This window comes from Physeter macrocephalus, chromosome 8 (assembly GCF_002837175.3).
Source record: "Physeter macrocephalus isolate SW-GA chromosome 8, ASM283717v5, whole genome shotgun sequence".
Taxonomy (NCBI): Eukaryota; Metazoa; Chordata; class Mammalia; order Artiodactyla; family Physeteridae; genus Physeter; species Physeter macrocephalus.
In genome coordinates this window covers 100,910,828-100,936,294 of record NC_041221.1, presented here as the reverse complement: position 1 = coordinate 100,936,294, position 25,467 = coordinate 100,910,828, and the positions used below count along the sequence as shown (strand labels likewise).

Here is a 25,467-nt window from a genome sequence, read left to right as displayed (position 1 = left end):
CAGGCTCAGCGGCCATGGCTCACGGGCCCAGCCGCTCCGCGGCACGTGGGATCTTCCCGGACCGGGGCACGAACCCGTGTCCCCTGCATCGGCAGGCGGATTCGCAACCACTGCGCCACCAGGGAAGCCCTGAGACTTGTTTTGTAGCCTAGCAAGTAATCTGTCTTAGGATAGACTAAGCTAAGAGAATTCAGCACCACCAAACCAGCTCTACAACAAATGCTAAAGGAACTTCTCTAAGTGGGAAACACAAGAGAAGAAAAGGACCTACAAAAAAACAAACCCAAAACCCAAAATCTACCACTCTGATGGGGAATGTTGATAACAGAGGAGCCTCTGCATGTGTAGGACAGAGGACAGAGTTTATATGGGAAATCTCTGTACATCCTCTTATTTATTTATTTATTTATTTATTTTGCTATAAACCTAAAACACAGCTCTAAAAAATAAAGTCTATTATTAAAAAAAAAACTTACTCTTGTCCCGTCAGACTTTTTTTCCAGATAATTACCCATTTTTCCTTCTTTTCCTTCTGATATAACTCTCATAGCATTTAACTAAAGACACTTTTCTGCTTATTTCATGCTAGGTGTAGCTAGTTATCCCTTTATGTGTATGATTTTATCACTCCAAATAAATGTTATGCTCCTTGAGGGAAGGGATTTTTCTTCATTCCTCAGAATATTCTCTCTTCTGAGTACATGCATACCTTGCTCTCTATATGGCTGAAAATAAAACATTAGAACAAGTTCATTCTGTAGAAAATGTTCAAAATGTATTTTTCCTTTCACTTTGTATCCAATATTCTATAATTTTTCTTTCATTCAGCAATACTGACATTATTATTCTATTTTTGATTACTTAAAACTTTTTGTTCTAAAAGCATTGGAAGCAACAGGGAGCATTTATTTTAAGGAGAAATAAATTATAAGACTACCTAGGAAAACAGGATTCACTTGCTTCAGAAAGTTATACTGAAGTGCATATGGCAATGTATTACCTAATTCATTTTTCTTCTTCTTGTCTCTAAGACTAAAAGGAAAACATGTTGTGTTACTTTGTTCCTATGAATTGATGAAAGGAAGTTTTTACAGTTTTTTAAATGTAAATTGTTTTTTTTTTTTGGCTGCGCCACCTGGCATGCAGGATCCTAGTTCCCTGACCAGGGATGGAACTCATGCCCCCTGCAGTGGAAGCTTGGAGTCTTAACCACTGGACTGCCAGGGAAGTGCCTTAAATGTAAATTTTATATAAAAGTCATTGCTTAACATAATAAGCAGTATGCCAAAGCTGCACATATGTTTTTCATATCCTACTTTGATAGGCAGAATGACAGCCCCTCAAAAATGTCTGTGTCTTGTCTCTGGGGCCTGTCAGTATGTTAGAGTATGTGGCAAAGGAGAATTAAGGTTGCAGATGGAATTAAAGTTCTAACCAGCTGACCTTAAAATAGAGAGATTATCCTGGATTATCCAGGTTAAATGTAATCATGAGAACCCTGAAATGTGGAAGAGGGAAGCAAAAGAGTCAGTGTCAGAATGGTGTGATGTGAGAAAAATACAACTGTCCACTTCTTGCTTCGAAGATAGAAGAAGGAAGGGGACCATGAGCCAAGGAATGCCAGCACTTTGATTGTAGTCCAGTGAGACCCATTTTGGATTTCTGACCTTCAAAGACTAAGGTAATACATTTCTGTTGTTTTAAGTCACAAATTGGTGGTAATTTGTTAAAACAGCAATAGCAAACAAGTGTATCTATCATACTTGTCCTCACAAACGTATAGGAATGATACTGTCACAGAGATAATATTCATCAAATATTCTATTCCCTACCCTCACTTACATTTTCCAGTCCCCTTAAAGTTATATGTTAGTTGTTCTGGCCAATGAAATGTAAGCAGAAGTGAAATGGGTCACTTTCAGATCAGATTCTTTTCTACTGCCATGTCCATATGGTTTAGATGGTACAACTACAAGATGCCACCTCCTCAGTCAAACTGGGCCCCTGAGAGCCTATGTAAAGCACAGAAAACACTCTCAAATCCTCTTTGAACATGTAGTGGAGCTAGAAATAAATTTTTTTATTACTTTAAGCCACCACAGTTGGAGTGGTAATTTGTTACTGCTGTTTGACATAGTTTATCCTAAAAAAAAAAAATACAGATACTAAATATAACTTAGTAAAAATATTTCTGTCAGGAACTAAGTTTCTCTAATTTCTAGAGTTCTGGCTTAAAGATAGAACTTACAGAATTTAGAAGACTTCCTGTCTAACATTGCCCTTAGACTGTAACATCTCATCTATACTTTTAGCACAAAAGATTTCCAATTCTAAGTTGTGCTCTCTGGCCAGTGACTGGAATGAAGACTGTGTATCTTATTGAAAAGAGTCATATGTTCTTTACGGATTACGGTCAATAGCAGAATAAGATGCAGTTATACAAATTAAAGAAGTTGTTTTATTTTTGCTCAGAGGTAATCTGTAATCCCACCTCCTCATGGAGGTGCCTGGGACAAGAGTCTACAGTAATGCCTGGAGAGGAGCCAGTATTTTTCTCAAAGAATTTTGATCCTCTCATATGCCTGAATAATACTTCTGTGGCAGTGCAGAGTTACCTGAGAACTAAAAGTTATGGTTTTACTTTAGCTGAGAGATTTTTAAAGGCAAGTTGTTGCTATTTGACCTAGTTAATTACAGAAGAACTTTAGTGTAAATCTGTTTTATAAATGAACCAAAGATGTCCCCTAGGTTGTTTCTTTCGTCACAGCAGACTGTGTCCTGTTAGCTCAAAAGGTCACTGGTGCCAAAGTAAAATTTTTACACATTGTTTTCAACATAGCCCAAATAAACAGAATTTAGTCATTTTGAGTCTGACTGCTTTGCGTATCTTGTGAAGCTATGCCCAACATCTGCTGGCCAAGGATAAAATAAACCCTATAGCTACAAAAGCAGAGCTGCTGCTGCCCTTTGGAACTCTCTGAGCCAGATTCCCTACTGGTCTCCTGAATGGCATCCCCTAGACATGTAAGCCCCTTCTCCCCTGGGAGTTCACTTGTCCCTCCATCCCCTTCTAGATAGTGCTTTAGGCTCCAAATACTATCATGCCGTGAGGGACTTCCCCCACGTGCAAACGTGTCAAAGTGTTGCTGAAATAATGCTCATATGTACAACAGCCACTTCATGGTCATATCTTTTCCCTTGTTCAGCACTGAAATCCCTCAAACTCACTGCAGAATCTTACAGAATGTCTGATTTTGTCTATCATTGCTGGGCTCACTGTTAATTGCCAAAAGTACCTCCAAGTAGCTGTGAGAATTCACTAAATGGGATTACTTAATATTATCCATTTGTATTATGGTGAGTAATGACTCAAAAACTCATTGTTTTACTTTAACATTGTTAGATGTTAAAGCCTATTTTTTTCTTAAATTTATTTGGCAATAGGCTCAGATGCTTTTTAAACTTTATTTTGTTTTAGACCAATTTCATTAACAGAAATATAACTGCTACTGTAAGGGACCTTGTGAGCACATTATAATGCAGTGATTAAGATCATAGTCTTTGTCTCTGATAGAGCAGGGTTTGAATTCCAGTTTTGTCACTTAATTATGTAAATTTGGGCAAGTTACCTAACTTCTTTAAGCCACTTTTCTCTTTGCAAAAACAGGAATAATAATTGTATAGAACCATGGGTCTTAGTTATCTATTACTGTGTAATAAATTAATCTAAAATTTAATGGCTTAAAACATTTATCATCCAGTTTCTGTGGGTCAGGAATCTGGGTGCAGTTCACCTGGGATCTGTGGCTCAGGGTTTCACAGGGCTGGAATCAATGTGTCAGCTGTGGCTGCAGTCATCTCAAGTCTTACGTAGAGAAGAACCTTCTTCCAAGTTCAATCATATGATAATCATACTGTTGTTGGTAGGATTCAGCTTCTCAAGGTATGTTGGACCAAGGGCCTCAGTGACTCCACCAGCTTTTGACCAGAAGTTCTTTGGCATGTGGGCCTCTCCATGTGGCTCATATCATGAAACTCGCTTCATCAGAGCAGCAAGCAGGAAGAGCCCAAGAGTAAGTGTAAGCCAGATGGAAGTCGCAGTGGTCTATAGCGTAGTCTCAGAATTGACAGCTCATCACTTTAAAAAAAAAAAACTAAACTAAAACTTTATTCAGATTTCAACAATTTTTCCACCCAGGATCCTATTCAGGGTTGTCATGTCTCCTTAGTCTCTTTGATCTGTAATCATTCCTCAGTATTTCCTTGTGTTTTATGATCTTGACATTTTTTTGGAAGAACTTCTAGTTATTTTGTTATTTTGTAGGACTGCCCCTCAATTTGGATTTGTTGGTATTTTCTCATGATTTTGTTAAGGTTTTACATTATTAGAAGGATAACACAAAAGTGATTTTCCCTTTCCATTGTATCATATCATGGGTACATGATGTCAGTATATATTGGCAGCATTATTAACTTTGATAAATTGGTCAAGGTTGTATGCATCAGGCTTCACTTCAATGAAGTTACATTTTTTTTTTATCAACCCAGAACCACCACCACTTTTGACATATTCTATTTGTTAGAGACAAGTCGCTAAGTCCAGCCAGCACACACAAGGAAGGAGATGATATAATGGCATAAGTATCAGGAGGTAGGGTTCATTGGGAGTCATTTCAGAAGTTGCTCATCATACTATGAAAGGTAAGGTAACTAAATGTCCATCAACAGATGAATGTATAAAGAAGATGTGGGGCTTCCCTGGTGGCGCAGTGGTTGTGCGCCCGCCTGCCGATGCAGGGGACGCAGGTTCGCGCCCCGGTCCGGGAAGATCCCACATGCCGCAGAATATACAATGGAATATTACTCAGCCATTAAGAAGAATGAAATAATGCCATTTGCAGCAACATGGATGGACCTGGATATTATCATACTAAGTGAAGTAAGTCAGACAGAGAAAGACAAATATATGATATTGCTTATATGTGAAATCTAAAAAAAAAATGATACAAATGAACTTATTTACAAAACAAACACTCACAGACTTAGAGAACAAACTTATGGTTACCAGGGGGAAAAGGGCATGGGGAGGGGAGGGATAAATTGGGAGTTTGGGATTGACAAGTACACACTACTATGTTCAAAATAGATAACAAGGACCTACTGTATAGCACAAGGAACTTGGCTCAATATTCTGTAATAACTTAAATGGGAAAAGAATTTGAAAAAGAATGGATACTTGTAGGGGTATAACTGAATCACTTTGCTGTATACCTGTAACTAACACATCATTGTTAATCAAGTATACTCCAATATGAAATAAAACTTTAAAAAATAATAATAATAAAAAAGAAAGGTAAGGTAAGGATACAGTTGTAAGTAAAGTAAGGATATAGTAGATAAGGTAAGGGTACAATAATGCACATAAAGGACTTAGCATGTTACTGTATAAATGGTAGCTATCATAATGATAATTATGATAATTATTTTGTGGCTCTCTTTCAAATTGATTCATTTGACAAATGTTTATTGAATGCTTATAATGTTAGAAATGGAAATACAAAACTATTTGGTTTAGGGGAGAAATAATAAACATGTAAAGAAAATATTTGTGAATTTTTAAAAAATAAATAAATAAGTAAATTTATTTATTTATTTATTTATTTATGGCTGAGTTGGGTCTTTGTTGCTGCGTGCAGGCTTTCTCTAGTTGCGGCGAGCGGGGGCTACTCTTCATTGCGGTGCGCAGGCTTCTCATTGCGGTGGCTTCTCTTGATGCGGAGCACGGGCTCTAGGCATGCAGGCTTCAGTAGTTGTGGCACGTGGGCTCAGTAGTTGTGGCTTGCAGGCTCTAGAGTGCAGCCTCAGTACTTGTGGCGCATGGGCTTAGTTGCTCCGCGGCATGTGGTATCTTCCCGGGCCAGGGCTCAACCCCGTGTCCCCTGCATTGGCAGGCAGATTCTTAACCACTGTGCCACCAGGGAAGCCCAATACTTGTGAATTTTGATGAATGATATAAGGAAAGCAATCAGGACAAGGTGATTGTGTGTGTGTGTGTGTGTGTGTGTGTGTGTGTGTGATGATTGTTTCAATCAAGACGGAGAAAGCCTACTTGATATGATACTTATGCTGAGATTGAATGTTGAGAAAATATCAGCTTTACAAGATTCTGAAAAGTAATATTGTAGGCAGAGAGATTAGCAAGTTCAAGGACATTGAGGCAGAGAAGAGTTTGTCATGTGAAGGAAATAGGAGAACCTTATGACTAAAGTATACTGAGCAAGAGGTAAAGTGTTATAATGTTGGTGAGGTAAACAGGGGCTAAATTATATAGGACCTTGTAGGCTGTGGGAAGGATGTTATTTTATTCTAAGTATGATGGAAAGGATTGTAGTGTTTTATGAAAGGTAATGATAAAATCTTATTTTTAAACTTTTATTCTAAATTTATTCTAAACTTATATTTCTACAAATTATAGAAAACTTGCAAGAATAGTGTAAGGAAGTTCTGTATATGTGTGGTGAAAATTATAACAATGCCAGCTCTCTCTGATTGAATCTATTGTCTTTAAAACATCTAAAATGGTATACTGGCCTTTACTTTTCTAGTATTCAAAGAAGACAACATTTCTGTACCTACTATATAAGGACAAGGAATCATTATAATTAGGTTATTTTCTCTTTAAATATTCAGATAATAAGTGCAAAAATATTTGGAGACTATTGAAATTATCTCTAGTGTTTAAGTTTGGGACAGTCATAAAATGGCACATACTGACTGGTAGGAAACTATTTTTCAGATCAGTCTGGTGTCATTGCAAGTATCCCGTGGGCAATTTTATTTTACTGTTTGAATTTTACCTTAGGATTTTTGCCTTTACTCTTGACATTTTTTTTTTTCAGTAAGGAAATATAATATAGGTACAAGTTTCTGAACCATGGACATTTTAAAGGAATGTGTAACTGATCCAAAACTTTGACACCAACAATGATGCTTGAATATTATGGCACATACATGGTAGTACCTAATTAACACTTGTGCCTACAGTATCTCCATGCTCATAGCATACCATTCTTACTGATTTTTTACACTTGCTTTAGAAAACGTTGCATGGCATTCATTCAATATACCTTTTATATTCAGGTTCATTATTTGGGAAAGTATTTGTTGGTGTACAATTATATGTGCTTTACTGTTTTATGACTCATCCCACTCCATGGATGACCTCAAAACTAGGTAGTATTTCATCTGGCTTCTTTCTTGTTTTCTTCCCACCCACATCTCACAACTGAATCTTTCTTTCTTTGCTAACATGTACTTTGAATGCCTTAGGCACAAATAGAAAACAAGAGTCATGGTAAACAGCACACCAGAAGTCCAAGAAATCTATTGTCTATTCAGTCAAGGAGTGCTAAGAAAGGAAGGTGGTCACAACCAACAAACATCTTAGCTGGTGAGCTCATGAATGGTTCTAGTTAGAATAGAACACAGTCTATTTATTTGCCTGGCCAAGGCCTAGAAGTAAACATAAGGTTGCTAGGTATGGGAACAGGATAAGGGGAAGAAATAAAAGTGGTTTAGTAGAAAGACGACAGAATTTTAATTATGGCTCTGACACTAAATAGATGTTAAATGAAACAAATTTTAATTAAGTTTATATTCTTATCAGTATTTTATGAAATTACTGGATTACTGAGTTTTAGCATCATTAAATTTCAGATTTGGAAAGGGGTTCAGTGGTTGACTAATCCAAATCTGTAGTATGAATGCCTCCCACAATACCCCTAAGAACTGACCAGGTCGCTCCTTCAGTGAAAGAGAATTCAGTACCTACTGAGGCAATCTATCCCATTTTGTATAGCTCTAATTCAATGGGTTTTAAACTTTTTTGTCTCAGGACCCATTTATACTGTTAGAACTAACTAAACATCACAAAGAGCTTTTTGTTTATATGGGGTATATCTATTGATAGTGATATTAGGAATTAAAATGAGGCATTTAAATAATTAGTTCATTTAAAATAGCAATAAGCCCATTAGATATTAGCATAAATGTTTTAAAATTTTAATAATTTTGAGCTAGGCACAGAAAAACAGCTACTACATAATCTCACTTATATGAGGAATTTTAAAAAAAGTTTAATTCATGGAGACAGAGAGTAGTATGGGACCAGGGACTGGAAGAGGTGGGGGAAAAGATGAGATGCTGGCCAAAGAGTACAAACTTTCAGTTATAAGATGAATAAATTCTGGAGACCTAATGTACAGCATAGTGACTACAGCTAATAATAATGCATTGTATACTTGAAATTTGCTAAGAGAATAGATCTACAGTGTTCTCACACACAACACACAGACACACACACACTAACTGTATAAGATGATGGGTTTGTTAGCTTGATTGCGGTAATCATTTCACAATGTATATATATATATATATATAAAGTATGTTGTACACCTTAAATATATACCATTTTTGTCAATCATACCTCAATAAAATTGAAAAAAATAATTATATTAAAAAAATTATAGTGAGAATGAAATGGTTTTATCTCTTTGCAAATCTCTTTAATGTCTAGCTTAATAAGGGGTTCTTATGTCTTTTTTGTGATATGACACGTCAAGTAGCCTCTGGAAAACTTCACTGTTCACTTGCATGAAAATGGGAATCTACACGGCAAATAACATCCTAGTATTATTTAAATATAGTTGTGAACTAGCAGACCCTCTGAAAAGGTCTCAGATTGTGCTGGGACTCCGGATCACATTTTGAGAACCATTGCTCCAATTATTTATAAAGGATTTTCTTTATTTTGAGCTCATATTATCCTTCTACTTGAAAGGTCCTTGTATGTACTAATCTCAAGAACCATAAAGAATAAGTGTGATCTCTGTTTCAAATGATCCCCTCACTCAAATATTTTATGACAGCTATCTTGTTATATCTGTATCTTTCCTTCAGGATAAACTTTCATAGTTCTTTCAACTAATTATCATGTGAAAATTTTCAGTTTTCCACCTTAGTTATATTGGATTGGCCAAAAAGTTCATTTGGGTTTTCTGAAACATCTTCCGGAAAACCCCAAATGAACTTTTTGGCCAACCCAATATTATCCTTGGGCCTACTCCCATTAGTCAGTTGTTCTCTTTGTGCATCAATTAGGATTGAATACAATATTTCAGGATAGCCTGAATGGTGCAGAGAGAAAATCTTAACCTGGATTTCATACTTCAATTTATGTCTCAAATTAATACATATTTGATCCATATTTTAACTAGCTGATGTTTAAATGTTTATTTTGCAATTTTGATTTAAGTGGATTTATAGAATTTTTTAAACCTATGTCATCTTGTTAGATATGGATCATGGTTTTAGTTTGTGGATCCTGATGCTGTTATACAAAGTATTCATAATATTTATGGCAGATATAATGCGACATGTTCACCAAATTGCTTTATTTTCCTCCTGGGCATACAGCACAACTACATACTGAGCTCCTGTTGCATAGGATCGAGTTTTAGTCAGTGGGATATAGGCAGAAGTGCCCTATGATCTGTTTCAGTGCTGGCCAGAAACATGCAGTGCAAAGGTGTACTCTCTCTCCAATTGACTTGTTGCAAAAAAAGACCTCAGAGAGAACAAAAAGTGGATCCCTGAGTCCATCATTTGAAGGAGACATTCCAGGAGAGCCTCCTGAAGAGGAAAATTTACACTGAACCTTCCATGAGCCAGAAAGAAACTGTTATTTATTGCTCTACGCTCATTGAATTGTTTGATAGCCTACATGTTCTCAGCTTCTATTAAAATTCTCTATGGTTGACATTAGTCTGTTATTCAATCACTGTTTTGCCATAGTCAGTCAATCAAAAAGGACTGTACTACCTCAACAATACTAAGAGTACTAACTGTACTGTCATTTACCCCATATTTATCATATCCACATGAATATAAGATAATTTTTGGTAGATGGTATGGTGAAATTTAGATAAATGATGAGTGATGCTGGCATCATAGAATAAGTTGGGATGTATTCCCTTATCTTTGATTTTATGAAAGGGTTTATGTAGAATTGGTATTAGTTCTCCCTTAAATGCTCAGTAGAATTCACTACGGAAGTCAATGGGCCTGAGGTTTTCTTTGTGGGAAGATTTTAAACTACAAATTCAATTTCTTTAATAGACCTAGGCTTGTTTAGAGTATCTATTTATTACCTCTTAAGAGTTCTCTTGTAATTTGTCTTATAGGTATTTTTTTCATTTCATCCAAATGTCAAATTTGTAGGCATAAGGTTATTTATAACTGTATCCTTTTAATATCTGTAGAATCTGTAATATCACCTCTCTTGTTCCAGATATTGGTGATTTGTACCTTTCTTCTGGTCAGTCTGGCTAGAGATTTATCAATTTTCTTTATCTTCTAAAAAAAAAAATCAGTTTGGGTCTTATTAATTTCTCTATTGTTTTCCTGTTATCTATTTCATTAATTTCCTCTCTGGTCTTTATTAGTTCCTTTATTTCCTTTGCATTTAATTTGTTCTTTATTTTTCAGTTTCTTTAACTTGAAGTCACTGATTCGAGACCTTCTTTTTAATACAGGCATGTTATAAGCACTGCTTTAGTAGCATACTACAAATTCTGATGTTTGGTTTTTCATTCAGTTCAAAATACTTTCTTATTTTCCTTTGATTTTGTTTTTGACCTATGGGTTATTTGAGCTGTATTTGGTTTTCACACATTTGGAAATTTTCCAGATATCTTTGTTATTGATTTCTGATTTAATTCCATTGTGATCAGAGAACATATTTTGTATGACTTGAATCTTTTAAAAATTATTGAAACTTTTTTCATGGCTCAGGATCTGGCCTATCGTGATAAATGTTCCATGTGAACTTTGAAAGAATGTGTAGCCTACTGTTATTGGCAAGAAGTTCTATAAATTTCAATTAGGTCAAGTTTGTTGATAGTGTTGTTTAAGTCTGCAATACTCTTGATTTTCTATTTGTTCTATTAATTATTGAGAGCATAATTGAGATCATATTAATTATTCTGAGCATAATTGTGGATTTTTCCTTGCAGTTCTATCAGTTTTTATTTCAGGCATTTTGATACTCTATTTTTAAGTGATTAATTATTTGAGATTCTTAAGTGCTGTTGATGAATTTACCCCATTATCACTAAGAAATAACCTTCTTTATCTCAGATAATATTCTTCACTGTGAAATCTATTTGCACTGTTATTCATGTATCCATTCCAGCTATCCTTTGATTAGTATGGGCATAATATACCATTTTCAATCTTCTACTTTTAGCCTATTAGCATTTATATTTAAAGTGTGTTTCTTGTAGGCAGTATTTAATTGGTTTTTGCTTTTTGTATCAGATCTGACATCTTTTCCTTTTAATTGCAATGTTTATCCTATTTATATTTAGCGAGATTATTAATATAGTTAGGTGTAAATCATCACCTTGTTACTTGTTTTCTTTTTCTCTTATCTATTTTTGTTCCCTTTGATCTCTTTTCCTGACTTCTTTTAGATTAATTGAATATTTTCTATGATTCCACTTTATTTTTTTTCTTGGCTTTTTTATTGTTGTTGCTATTTAGGAGGCTGCTCTAGGGCTCATGGTGTAAGTCATTATCATATTCTACCTTTGACATGATATCACTTCACATATAAGACATTTACAATAGCATACTTCCATTTCTCTTTACCTGGTCTTTGCATTATTGTTGGCATACATTTTGCCTCTACACAACTTATGAATTCCACAATACTTCTTTATTTTTGTTTAAACAGTGAATTATCTTTTAAAGAGACTGAAATAATTTTTTTAAAATCACACATATTTCTCCATGAGTCTTGAGCTCCATCTCCTCATTTCTGGTGTTCTTTATTGTTTTGCTTAAATCATTATTTTCACTTGTTATCATTTTCCTTTAGCCTGAAGGACTTCTATAACATGTGTGCAGGTGCTCTGGGTGATGAATTATTTCTCGTTTTTTTTTTTAATGTCTGAAAACTTCTTTATTTCACCTTCATGTTGTCTTACTGGCCACTGTCCCTCTAATCCCTTCAGATGGTTCTTTCCTTGGACTAGGATAGTTTCTTCCCATACACGTGCTCTCAGTATTCTGCTGAATACTAGAGGGAACCCTCTGCATATCAACTCCGTCCAGCTTTCTCCTCTCCAGCACTCTGTCCTGCACATTCTAGTTGTCTTTACCTTCAGCTTTGTCTCCTCAACCCAAAAGAGTCTGATGGGTTTTCTATGGATCTCACATCCTGCCCCACCCTACCCACACCATCAGTTGAAAACTCTCTCAAGGCAATAAACTGCTCACCTAGTTTGTTTCCCATCTCTTTGAGATGATTGTCCTTCATTACCTGGTATCCAGTGTCTTGAAAACCTTTTTTTTCCTTCATATATTTTTTCTTTTTTTCTTTTTCTTTTGCGTGTTTCAAGTTGAGGTTAAATCCAGTCTCTGTTACTCCATCCTGCCTGGAAGTGAAAGTCCCTTCACTGACTCTTCTTCTTTTTTTTTTTTTTTTTTTTGTGGTATGCGGGCCTCCCTCTCTTGTGGCCTCTCCCGTTGTGGAGCACAGGCTCCGGACGCGCAGGCCCAGCCGCTCCGCGGCATGTGGGATCCTCCCAGACCCGGGCGCGAACCCGGTTCCCCTGCATCGGCAGGCGGACACGCAACCACTGCGCCACCAGGGAAGCCCCCGACTGACTCTTCTTTTAATGCCAGTTTTTTGTATTCCATTTTTCATATTTAAAAAAATTTGTCTTTATTTCACCATTGCCTCAGAAGTTTTTACTTCTTATAGTTCTTCAGTATTATTTTCTTTTTCTAGTCTAGCAAATTTTCATCTCCCCTGATAAGCTGGAGTATGGAGATCCTTGTACCTCTTCATCAAAGAATAGACAGTTGATTCTGTGAATTTTCTCTGATACTCACTTAAGCAATTCTTTATTTTCATATCTCTTTTGTAGAGTATAAAACATTTGTCCTTGTCCTATAGGAGCATACTCTGAGAGCTTTCACAGGTTGTAAAGTAGAAATGTACACGTTTTGTTTTGTTTTACCTATGTCTACTGCCTTGCACTTTGTTCATTAAAGCTCTTATTTACTAGTAAATTATTTTGCTAATTAATAGCAGCCTGCTAGCTCCCTCAGCCTCACACCAGACTTCTCCCTACTCCCAGTAAATTGTGAAAAGATTATTGTGAAAGAATTTATGAAAATTCCTCACTCACCGCTATCGCTTTATCTGTTATTGGCCTATTTTCTGCTTCTGACTGCATTGAGTTTTTGGGTGTATTTGACATTAATCTTGCTAGAAGCAGACTGCTGGAACAAATGAAATTGCTGTCTTGTATAGTTTTATAAATCTAAATTTTAGTAACCTTCATTATCTCCTTTCCTTTGTTAAGAAATGGATAGTGGTTAAATTGCGGATGTGATGGGACTATCAAGAGTGGCACGATGGCTATTTCTCTATTCAGTAAAGATGGCATTTTGTTATGATTATGACATTGTGATTGTATATATCCTATAGAATCATAGCATGTTGAAGACTGTTTCCAGGCATCAAAATCAGACCTCGAGTAGAAAAGAAATAGTTTTAGAAATAATATCCTAATTACTAATTTACAGTAGGTTAATTTCTTCTAGTTTAAAGCATTTCTTGATATATAAATCCAATTATGCTTTCTTCACTATATCTACTGTTGTGATATTTGATCATAAGTATGCTTTTATAGAGTTAGTGTTTTGAGTGAATTATAATAACAATCACTTAGTGAAAAGCTTAACTTGGTACTATATAGTAAATTTTATACTAGTAGTTCATTTTTCACTTCCTACTGAGTTTGCTTTCTTATGGGATTATTGTATTAAATGTTAACATGTTTTCTTTTTAAAAATTATGATCAGTCATGTTTATGGATGTATCTCTTAATGATTTATGACTAGTATTACTAAAAGAAAAATGTAGGTGCATTTCTCCTCAATATAAATATATTTTTCTGTGAAACTGCAATTCAAAGCAGTATTAAAAAAATCTAGTCAGCATTAAATTTTTTCTTAAGATATAATTTGTGTTTTTTAAAAGTATTTATTTATTTATTTTTGTTTGGTTGTGCCAGGTCTTGGTTGCTGCTGGGAAGCTCCTTAGTTGTGGCTCGCCAGCTCCTTAGTTGCAGCACATGGGCTCCTTAGTTGCAGCAGGCTGGCTCCTTAGTTGTGGCATGCGAACTCTTAGTTGAGGCATGCATGTGGGATCTAGTTCACTGACCAGGGATCAAACCCGGGCCCCCTGCACTGGGAGCAGAGTCTTATCCACTGTGCCACCGGGGAAGTCCCTATAATTTGTTATTTTTAATTATGCATTTTCTAGAGCATTTAAAATGAAGAATACTAGGAGGATCACTTAGATTGCTTCATTGCTTTTCTGCTTTTATTTAGTTGATATAAGATCTAGTGGTGTTAATAAATGTTTAATGTTGGGATTAAAAAATTTTTTTATTCTGGTGTTGCTTCCTTTTTTGTTTGTTTTGCTTTGGTTTTTTCTTTTTAAAAAATTTTTTATTGGAGTATAGTTGATTTATAATGTTGTGTTAGGTTCTGCTGTACAGCAAAGTGAATCAGTTATACATATACATATATCCACTCTTCCCATATAGGTCATTACAGAGTATTGAGAAGAGTTCCTGGACGATACAGTAGGTCCTTATTAGTTATCCATTTTATATATAGTATTGTGTATATGAATGCTGAAATTTTAAATTATCTCGAAAATATCTGTGTTTGACCATCTTTCTGTTCAGGCTTCCTCAAGATCCCTCCAATTTTAATATTCTATGAGCCTCATAGTGCTATACTGCTAAAGATTTCACATCAGTCTGAAACTGGAAGGGAACTAATAAAGAATTAAAAGCAAACAGAAAAGAATATGATAAAATACTCAAATAGGCATATAAGTACATTTTCACCCTATAGGCATACCTACTTGGAAGGCAAAAATATAATCCTTAGAATGCTTTTAAGCATGGAATCAGAGCAAGGGGAGTTGGTGGGATAATCTTGAAAGCTTCTGTCATTAAGCCACTTTACCTAGGTTCATCCAGTTCTTGATAGGGAAGACCTACTGCACATCCCAGAAAATGAAACCCATAGGCAGGGACATCTGCTTCTGTGTACAATGGTGGAGTTCTACTTTAAAATCTGGATACTGTTCTTTCTCCCATTCTCCACAGTTTAAAAATATAGCAAATGAAATTTGCTAAAAGAATAGCAATTTATTAATTACTTCCTGAAACTTAAGATGGTATTTTGACTATGCTCATTAGATTTACCCTAGGTTGAACAAAGAATTTTAAAATGACAGTTTTCCACAGAATTATCACAGACAAAAATCCATGAAGTTGTTTTGTTTTGTCTTTGTTGCAAACCTGAACTTAAGGGAACAGGAAAGTAGTGTTGATAACAATTTTATGAAGACCAAGAAGTACTCAGCACGAAGCAATGGCGCTTTTGCTAATCTTTCAACAAAATTCTACTCTTCCTCACTGCAACAGTGGAGATTTTTCCTTAGTATGGATTTAAGTGCATAAAGATTATGCTACTTTGATTTTGATAGTTTGAATTTGTTCATTCAAAGCTGCAAAATAGTCTTAAACCATGAATGTATTTACATCTCAACAAAGCAAACTTTGCTGATTGGTTAAATTAATTCATATTTCATAGATAAAATGGTGATCATATCTATTTGCACATTTAAACACCACTGTAAGTTTATTTTTGTCGAAATTTTTTCAATAGAAGACCTAGGAGGATTACATACCAAGCCTAATTTGAATATCTGCCAAATCTGGGGAATTCAGAGCAGCATTAGTCTTCTAAATCTCATCAATACGAGATAAATAGGAGTTTTGATCTCTCAGAATTGGTATGCAATAATCCTAACCACAAAGACAGGCTGTAACAATTATGAGAGAAAATGCAAAGTCCAGGGAAGATACCTAACTGAGATAACTAAGTTCAAATCCTTAATAAGGTTGGCTATCTATTAGCTATATGACATTGGAAGAGTTGCTAATCCTCTCTGGAATGTAGTTCAAATCCTTAATAAGGTTGGCTATCTGTTAGCTATATGACATTGGAAGAGTTGCTAATCCTCTCTGGAATGTAGTTTCTTTAATATGTAAAATGAAGATGATAATAGATACTGCTCTTGTAAGGATTAATAATGGGATATATAGCAGACATTTAAAAAATGCTAGCTCCTACTTCTGCTCTTTCCTTAGGTTCTAGGCCAGTCTAGACCTTTTTTGACTGTGAGGGAATAAAGAACAGAATGTATGTCTGTTCAAAATAAGATAAATGTTTTATATCTCAATCCCTCAACTCAGTAAAATAGGTGTGTATAAGTGAAACAAAATGTTCACAAAATAGTACTTGTGAAAATGTACTGTGTCATGCACTGTGTATTTTTTTTTTCTGAACTCTACTTTATTTCATTAAAAGGTAATAGTGTTTGGAAAACGTTCCTCTAGGCCACTTTAAGTGAGCCTACTGTCTACAGTTAGAAATAAAAACATCTTGTTTCAGGATGAGGGGTAAACTTTCCATCATCATACTCTCTTCTCTGGGTTTAAGGCTACACTTGGATATGACCATCATATACTACCAGATCATTGCTATTTGAGAGGTATTAGCACTGAATCTAGAAGTAGCTTCTTGGGCAGGCAACCAGCCAGGTGTTAAATGAGGATAGGAAGACTTGAAAACTATCTCTAGAACTTGATAGCATGATTAATTAATATTTAGTAAAGTACTCTAACTTTCGATGAAAGGACCCTTATAAATGAATAATAGTACTAACGTACTGAAAATATCATATACCAGTATAGTATCCAGTAATATCTGAGACCTCTATTAACTTTGCTAAAGGTAGTTCAGACATATTGTTTGAGAAGTTTTACAGCCAACAATTAGATTTGAGGAAGTAGGTTCCTTAACAATCTGCAGTCTTATGAAGCATAACAGCTTTGTGTATGTAGTCCTGATTACATAGCAAAAACAAAATATTTGTGGTTTTTCTTATGTTCCTTATTGGAATAAATAGTTCATTTAGGGAAAGATAAACGTTCCAAGACTGTGATATATAGTTTTAAAAATGTCTCTGTTTAAAATATATTACTTTGGGATATATTAGTATATCTTCAGAAGGGGACAGAGAATGGGTCCTTTGAAAATCTAATCATACCATGATCGTGTCACTCCTTAGGTCCAAACCTTCCTATTTTAATCACAATAAAAGCTAAAGTCCTTATAATAGCCTACAGGGTCTGGGCCCAATCACTTCTCCCTCACCCCACCTGCACCCCTTTACCTGCCTTCAACTCCCACTGTTCTCCAACCATCTCATTCCACCGCAATCACACTACTTCCCCAATATACCAGGCTCCCTCCCTTAACTTTCTTCAGTTCTTTGCTCAAATATCACCTTCTCAGCGAGGCCTTCCCTGACCACCCTCTTTAAAATATTGCATCAGATTCTCCCCCGTCCCCTAACACACGCACACTTTCCAGCCTGTCCTTGCTTTACTTTTCTCCACAGCATTTGTAGAGATGTACTACATATTTATTACTTATTTTCTGTCTCCCATTAGAATGAAAGCACCATAAGGGTAGGGGTGTTTGTCAGTTTTTGTGCACTATTGTACCCCCAGAGCTTAGAACAGTGTTCGGCACTCAGGAAATAAATATGCTTTGATGAATGAATGAAAGGATGAATGAATGAATTGTAACTACAATTAGCATAATGGTTTCAGTTCTTCAAAGTGTTTTTTTTTCTTATTTATTCCACAGGTAGAAATTATTTACCCGACTATCACCATTGTTAATCTTAAGATCGGCAATGCACAGCAGAAAGAATATATATATGGCTTTAAAGTTTCTGAGTTCCTATTCCTTCAGTTTGGGGAAAGTGAAAGCTAAAAAAAGGGGTTCTGTCGTGATGCTAATGGCTGCGGTGTTGAAGGGCGGCTGGGGATTTCGTTTCTAAGGAGGGTTACAGGTGAAAGTCTTACCACGTTGCTCATGGAATCCAAAGTATTGTACCTACGGCTGCTTGATTCTTGGAGTCCAGACCTAGCCTGGTTTGGTAAGCAGCAAGGGAAGAAAACCGCCGGATATTTTGTTGAACGATCTCCTGATGCAACTGTGTTTACAGCCTTCCCGGCAGCACCCAGGAGGAACTTTAGGGCCAGGAGACTCTCACAGCCTTTATTTGGTTCTCAGTCCCTGGGCTCTGAGAAGCAGAGAGGTGGGCTGAGGGCCCTCTCCTCTTTACGTGGCGGCCGCGGGGCCGCACGCCCACGCGACAGGTGAGTCGCGGCGGAGCGCCAACTACACAACCGCTGGGCCAGACTCCCGCGTTCTGCGCCGCAGGCGGCCGCGAGTTGGCGGAGTAGTGTCCCGGCGGCGGCCAGAGCCCCTGCAGACGGACGCCAGGCAGGCGGGAACTCTTCCCGCATGGGGGCGCTGCCACCTGCCCGGAGGAGGAGCCAGAGCGGGACCTAGTGTTTTGCGGCTCCGACGCACGGGAGTCGGGAGAACCCACCCTGATCATGAAGGGCTGCAAAGGCATCGAGAACCCGGCTTTCGTCGCCTCCAGTCCAGACAGCCCGCGCCGTTTGTGTCCATCGCCTTCTTCCGTCGAGGTCTCTGTCTTGTCCACCAATCCCCTGAGAGAGGGTTCGCAGCCGCAGGAGCCTCAGGAGCCCCAGAAGTCCCCGGAGCCACCTCTTTCTTCAGTAACTCCTCCTGGCTCCCAGGAGCGGTCCGGGCCAGAATCACTGTCAGAGTATGAGGAGGGGCCCTGCGGTTGGGGGAACTTCCAACCCCAGTGTCTTCGGTGCTGCAACACGCCCCAGGGCTTTCTGTTTCACTACTGCCTTTTGGCCCTCACGCAAGGTAAGGTCCAGAGCCGGCTCGAGAGGGCGGTGGGCCAGCAGGGGGCGAGGGGGGCGCGGAGGGCCGGCGGGGAGGAGAGGGCAGGTGCGCCGCGAGCCCGAGGGATCGACGCGCCGAGCTAGGTGGCCCCAGGCTTGGGACTTGGAAGCCCTTGCACCGACGTCAGCCAACAAGGTTCAGGCATCTACATTTTAGCTTCTCTTTTATGGAAACATTTAAAACTTGTCATGCAAGCTTTTTCTCTTTAGTGTTCTACCTCAGTCTAGCCGATTCGATTCCTACAAAGAAGATGAGTGGAGCCTTCCTTCGGGAACCTTTTGCTGGGGGAGATCCACTGTACGTTACAAAAACATACATTTTGCTAAACCCCCTTATTAAAAGGATTTTTTTACGTTGTTTCTGGAAGAGAAGAATTAATAAATTTGCAGTTGAGGTAGGGTGGTTCTCGAAGAAGAAACTTGTTGAAAATATATGGTATCGGTTAGATCTAGGCATTCGTGTTTTGTGAGTATAGTTTGAGTGTATTGGATGCACACGTGGAGCCCAGTGAGTAAATCCGCAAAGGCTTCAGGCGTTGTTAACTGGTAAGGCTGTTTGTTCAAGGATCTCGTTTAGATTCCCTTGGGAGTTCCTGATAAAGTCCAGGTTTATACCCTCAGGAGTTTGCAGTCTAAGCCTGATTTGGAGGAGTGAGTAGTAGGGCAGAGGGACAATGACTCTCCTTAAAGCATGCAGGGAATGAAAGAAATGGGAAGTTACACTAAGGCGACAAATTAAGGAGGGGGACATTAAAGTGCAGCATCTTCAAGGACATGCTGATGGTTAGCTAGAATTTGATGATATTTAGATATTTTTTGGTCACTTGAGTCATAGTTTAAAAATATTTTGTAAAGAGGCAATCAAGGACTGATTGAAAGAAATCTAATCCAAAAAAAAAAAAATGGGGGGAGGAGGTGGGTTGAAATTGCTCTTTTTTAAGGTTAACAGAAGACTATATCTAAATATAGTCTTCCTGTTCTTTTTCCTGCTCCACTGTCTTAAAGCAACTCAGTGTCCCTTGCACAGGTTAGGTGTTGAGTAAATATTTGTTGATTGTGAGTCTGCAGCTCTTCTACTAGCGACAGTTTTGTGCTAAAGAGTTACTTCCTTTTCCACCTTTCTTGTTCCCACCAAAGTTGGCCTTCTCTCAACATCTTGATCTCAGTTGTCCAAAATCAGTGATTGTGGAGCATCTTAGTGTCAAGGGAATGCAAAGTTCAAAGAAATTGGGCGCAAGTAAAAAATTCCTTGTCTTGTGTATTATCCTAAACGTATTCTGAAATTTCAATATTATTCCAGAATATATCATTTTACATTTAATATAAAATATTGTTTAAAATTATTATCGAATATAATTGAAATTCTTAGAGAAATGTGTCAAGTTTAGCCTGGAGCTACTCTACCTAGAAATCTCCAATTTCAGAAGCATAATCTGAGATGAAAGTGACCCAGTTAGTTCTTATTTGGGTTTAAGTCTGAAAAACACACTATTATTGCGTTTTTCAAACAAGATCCTTGGGAAGACCATTTCCATGATATAGTAATAGGTGATTAATTGGTAAAAAAGACCCAAAACTTGTCAAGTGAGTTTACTTAACCCAGCACTTCTCAAAGATAAACAGGATTTCGCTTAGCATTTAATTTCCTAATGTACCTCATAGCTTCATGCATTTACAATAGACATAGTATGCAATGTTTCATGAAATTTCTTTTTTTTAAAAGCAAAGTTTTTGGAACTTGTGTAGCATAGAATTCACATTGGAATCATGGGCTTAAACTGCTATATTTCCACAGGAGATTGCAAATTTGCTTTCTTAGAAAATTTGTTACCATAAAAACAGTGAGTTCTAATGACTGACTTTTAATCAGTATGGCAAGGGTGTCGGAAAGTTGATTTTAGATGGGAAATTTTCAAATTCTCAGACAACCTTATCTCCTTATAAATGTGTCATTCCTAGGTACCTTAGAAATTTTATCTTAAAACATCAAGAATTATAAATTGGCTTATAGATTTATTAAACTGGCATAAAAGTAAAAATCATGTTAGGACTTTTAAAACTTATACAAATTTTCTTGAAATGCATTCCTAGTTACAGTCTTGATAAAGCAAAATTTGAAGAGATTATAGAGATCATGACTTGGATATACTCTTTCTACTAATTAATGAATGGAAACAATTCATGGCAGCCTCTTAAGTAAAAGGAATAATCAGTTAAAAACTTTGTAATTTGATCAGATGCTTTTTATTTTCACTTTATAGTAATGTTTAAACTTCTGTATATTTAATCTATATCCAAACAGGACATTTTCGTTAAGTCAGTCAAAATTGGATTTTCAGCTTTTCCTTGTTTATCTTGTATTCCTTCATCATGGTTATAATGAGCAGATGAAGTATAAGGGTTTTTTATTTTTCTTCTTTCTGTTACTTTTCCTATTCTTTAGAATGCCAGTGGTTAAAATAAGACTTTCAGTTTATTTTTTCCCCAGGAACTTTTAAATGATAACTTTTAAAGAGTGCTAGAAGAAAATAGAGGTTTGAGAACTCAATTTCACCTTTCTTAAGACTAAGTCAAGGATCTCATGTTATAAATATGTTTAAAGATTGAGTAATTTGAGCAGTTTTAGTATTTGACCTCTCAATCACCTGTACATTTTGTACTCTTCCAAGTGAGGTCCATGGGACTATGCTACACCTGGAAACTCTCTAGCAAACCAGCCTCATGAGACTTTACCAGTCTTTTTGTCATTTAAAGAGAAATGAAGTTAGTTATAATTCAGTATGTGATAAGCATCAATTTTATTTAACATCTGAAAATTCACAAGTGTATAATTTAAAAGCGAACTGATTTGTAAAGGAAATATGTTTGGCTTGCTTAGCTTTGAAACTGAGATTTTTAAAATTGGTACATTTAAAAATATCAAAAGAAACAAACAATCAAATTTTAGTATGTCGTTAATAATCATAATCTATATGGTAAAGTTGTAATAATGCACTTAAATTTCCTCTTCTCTCTTTTAGGTATGGTGGTAAATGGCCTAGTAAATATTAGCATTTCCACTATTGAGAAGCGCTATGAATTGAAAAGTTCCCTGACAGGCTTGATATCATCAAGCTACGATATCACATTCTGTTTGTTGTCTTTATTTGTATCATTCATTGGTGAAAGAGGACACAAACCAAGATGGCTTGCATTTGCATCCTTTATGATAGGATTGGGAGCACTTGTATATTCATTGCCAAAATTTTTTAGTGGAAAATACCAATTCGGGTCCCTTTTTGAAGGTAAGTTTCTGTTGTGTTTTGCTTATTTTAAGAAGTAGTATGAAACTATGTTATACTGCAACTCTATATTGCAGCTCACTTGTATGGGTAAATAGGGTAAGGGCTAGTCTCTTCCACTGCTTACTGCTTTGTTATGATGTGAATTGTGTTAGGAGATTACTGAGACAGATTGCGCATTATTCATCCCTTCAGTGGTTCTCCAAGTTTTTAATCCTCCAATACTCATTCCCCATATTATACACAATCTTCCTCAGAAAAGACATGACTTGTTTTGGTTTGCAGGTGGTGTGACTTCACTGGGGTTCTAAGATCTAGTTTTTCCCTTTATGGTTTTATTTGCTGTGCCTATAGCTCTGCACCCTGGACATGTTGACTCCTGATTTGAGAAAGAGAGGTAAAACTTATAGGAGTGGGGCTTTTCCTGAGAACTGAAACTAGCTTTACTTTTGACTCTAGTTTAGAGACACAGAACTTCATGAGTTACCTAAAGTGTTGCTCTGGTCAGTACATTATTTAAAGGCTCAGAAAGGAAGTTTGATTATTTATATTTCTTCCCTTCTTTTTCCCCCAAAGAATCCTTTTTAATGGAAAAACAATTATGGTAGAGCCCAAGAAATGTGCTGATGAAAGTAGACCTTAACGTTTTTTGTCCTTCCTGAGACTTTTAATAGCAAGTATTGAAATAAAATCAGAGGGCTACAAAATCTGAAGTTTTGATAGGTTAGGTAAGTGAAGAAAAGGCTTACAGTAAGAAGAAAGGAGAAGTGGGGCCTCCTGCACAATAGGCATTATTTTTAAAAAGTTAAGATTGTTATATTTGTATTAATTTTGAAAATTCATATTAAAGTGCTAACATTTCTCTAAATCTATTTCCTAATTATAGAATGATAACAAATGGGAAAATATTTTCAATAACAAAGTATGTATCATGCAGCATGGTTTTAGGGGTGCACTTATTTAGAAAGCAGACTTCATTTTGGAAATAAAAATAGAATATGCAAGCATATGGACCAAGAGAGGATGTTTTAAAAATGTGATACAGTTTGGAATGAATTGGATAAGGTGAATGTGTTATCAGTAGAAAGAACAGTTACTAGATTCTAGTATATTATCTAAGATTCCACAGGATTTTATCAGGCCAACTTCACATACTTTCTCTGGGGATAGATTTGGTAAAAACACATGTAGGCTTTAGTATAATACCTTTGAAATCTTAATTTCAAAGAGGAAAGAAAAAGCTGAATTTTAGTCTGTCACACGAGAAATATGAAACTGATTCTATGATAGCAAAAATATTATTGTGTCTATAGTATTTAGGTGTTGATCTTTGTACTGAATATAATCCCTCATTTTTCCAGTTGATCAGATACCCTGTTTGTTCTTTTTTGTGTTATGCGGGCCTCTCACTGTTGTGGCCTCTCCCGTTGTGGAGCACAGGCTCCGGACGCGCAGGCTCCATGGCATGTGGGATCCTCCCGGACCGGGGCACGAACCCGTGTCCCCTGCATCGGCAGGCAGGCCCCCAACCACTGCGCCACCAGGGAAGCCTCCTGTTTGTTCTTAAAGTATACAGACTTTGTTAAAAAAAAATCTTTGACTCTCTAAACTAAAACGTAAACACCTAGTCCAGTGCAAAAGCCTGATTTGTCCTCAGCCGTCTTCTTAGCTTCTTAGCCATACATGTGTTGAGTTGCAGCCAATCTGAATAATTTATATTTACTAAAGGGAAATGGCCACAAATTAAGGTGTGTTTGTGGCCAGAGATGAAGCCAAGAAGGTTGCTGAAGCCAGGTTATAAACTTTTAGTACATTATTGTATATTGTGCAAGTTTTCACCAAATTCATATTGATATTTTTCATTATTTTAGTTGAGGTAGATTAGGTAGAGGAATTGGCTGATCTGTAAAATTTTTACTCTAAATTAAGACTCATAATTAAATAATAGTTTATCTGTGGCAAATAAAAGCAAAAACTCAGGTTGCCCTTACATTATTCTGCCATTCCTATGATGAATATTTATTGATATGGACTATACATGATGCTGAAATAATAGCAGTGAAACTGTTTCATGCCCTCTGGATTTTATATACTAGTGGGAGGAAATACAAAATAAACAAGCAAGATAACTGAAGATTGAGGTGAGTGTATAACAGAACAAGTAGTGTGAAGTAATAGTGTACAAAAGGGAAAATTTGTGGGCAAGGAAAGGCTATTGTGATTGAAAACTGGATAATGAGGACCCAGCCAAGGAAGATGATATCCAGGCAGGAGAAAAAACTGATCACGGGCTTTGGAGCAGGAAACAGCTTGGCTGGTTTTAGGAATTGTCAGTTTTGGCCAGCATGATCAAAGCGAGGGAGAATGTGGCATGAGATGAATTTGAGAGGCAGGTAGAGCCCAGTGTGAGGCATTTGGATTTTCCTTCAAGTGCAATGGGAATTCATGAGAGAGTTTTACACAGGGAGGTACATGATCTTATTTATGTTTTTAATTGATCGTTTGGCTTCTGTTGTTCTGAGGGACAAGGGTAGATAGGAAGAAATCACCCAGGAGGTTTTTATTGTAGTTCAGGTGAGCAATAAGGGTGGTTGGGATGGGGTTGGTAGCAGTAGAGATCTAGAGGAGTGATTGATTTTCAATGTATTTTATTTTTATTTTTTTAATGTTTATTTATTTATTTATTTATTTCTTATTAGTCATCCATTTAATACACTTCAGTGTATACATGTCAATCCCAATCTCCCAATTCAGCACACCACCACCCCACCACCCCCCTTGGTGGCCATACATTTGTTCTCTACATCTGTGTCTCAATTTCTGCCCTGCAAACCGGTTCATCTGTACCATTTTCTAGCTTCCACATATATGCGTTAATGTACGATATTTGTTTTTCTCTTTCTGACTTACTTCACTCTGTGTGACAGTCTCTAGATCCATCCACGTCTCTACAAATGACCCAATTTCGTTCCTTTTTATGGCTGAGTAATATTCCATAGTAGATATGTACCACATCTTCTTTATCCAATCATCTGTCGATGGGCATTTAGGTTGCTTCCATGACCTGGCTATTGTAAATAGTGCTGCAATGAACATTGGGGTGCCTGTGTCTTTTTGAATTATGGTTTTCTCTAGGTATATGCCCAGTAGTGGGATTGCTGGGTCAT

General features: G+C 36.7%; 1 protein-coding gene across 1 annotated transcript in view; it reads left to right on the top strand.

Annotated features, from left to right (window-relative positions):
* Window positions 1-18,635: 18,635 nt before the first annotated feature.
* SLCO4C1 (solute carrier organic anion transporter family member 4C1) overlaps window positions 18,636-25,467 on the top strand; it is a 59,945-nt gene continuing 53,113 nt past the window's right edge. Inside the window, exons 1-2 of the mRNA XM_024121870.1 lie at window positions 18,636-18,981; window positions 22,040-22,303. Coding sequence (XP_023977638.1) covers window positions 18,636-18,981; window positions 22,040-22,303 — 610 coding nt within the window. The remainder of the gene's footprint in view (window positions 18,982-22,039; window positions 22,304-25,467) is intronic.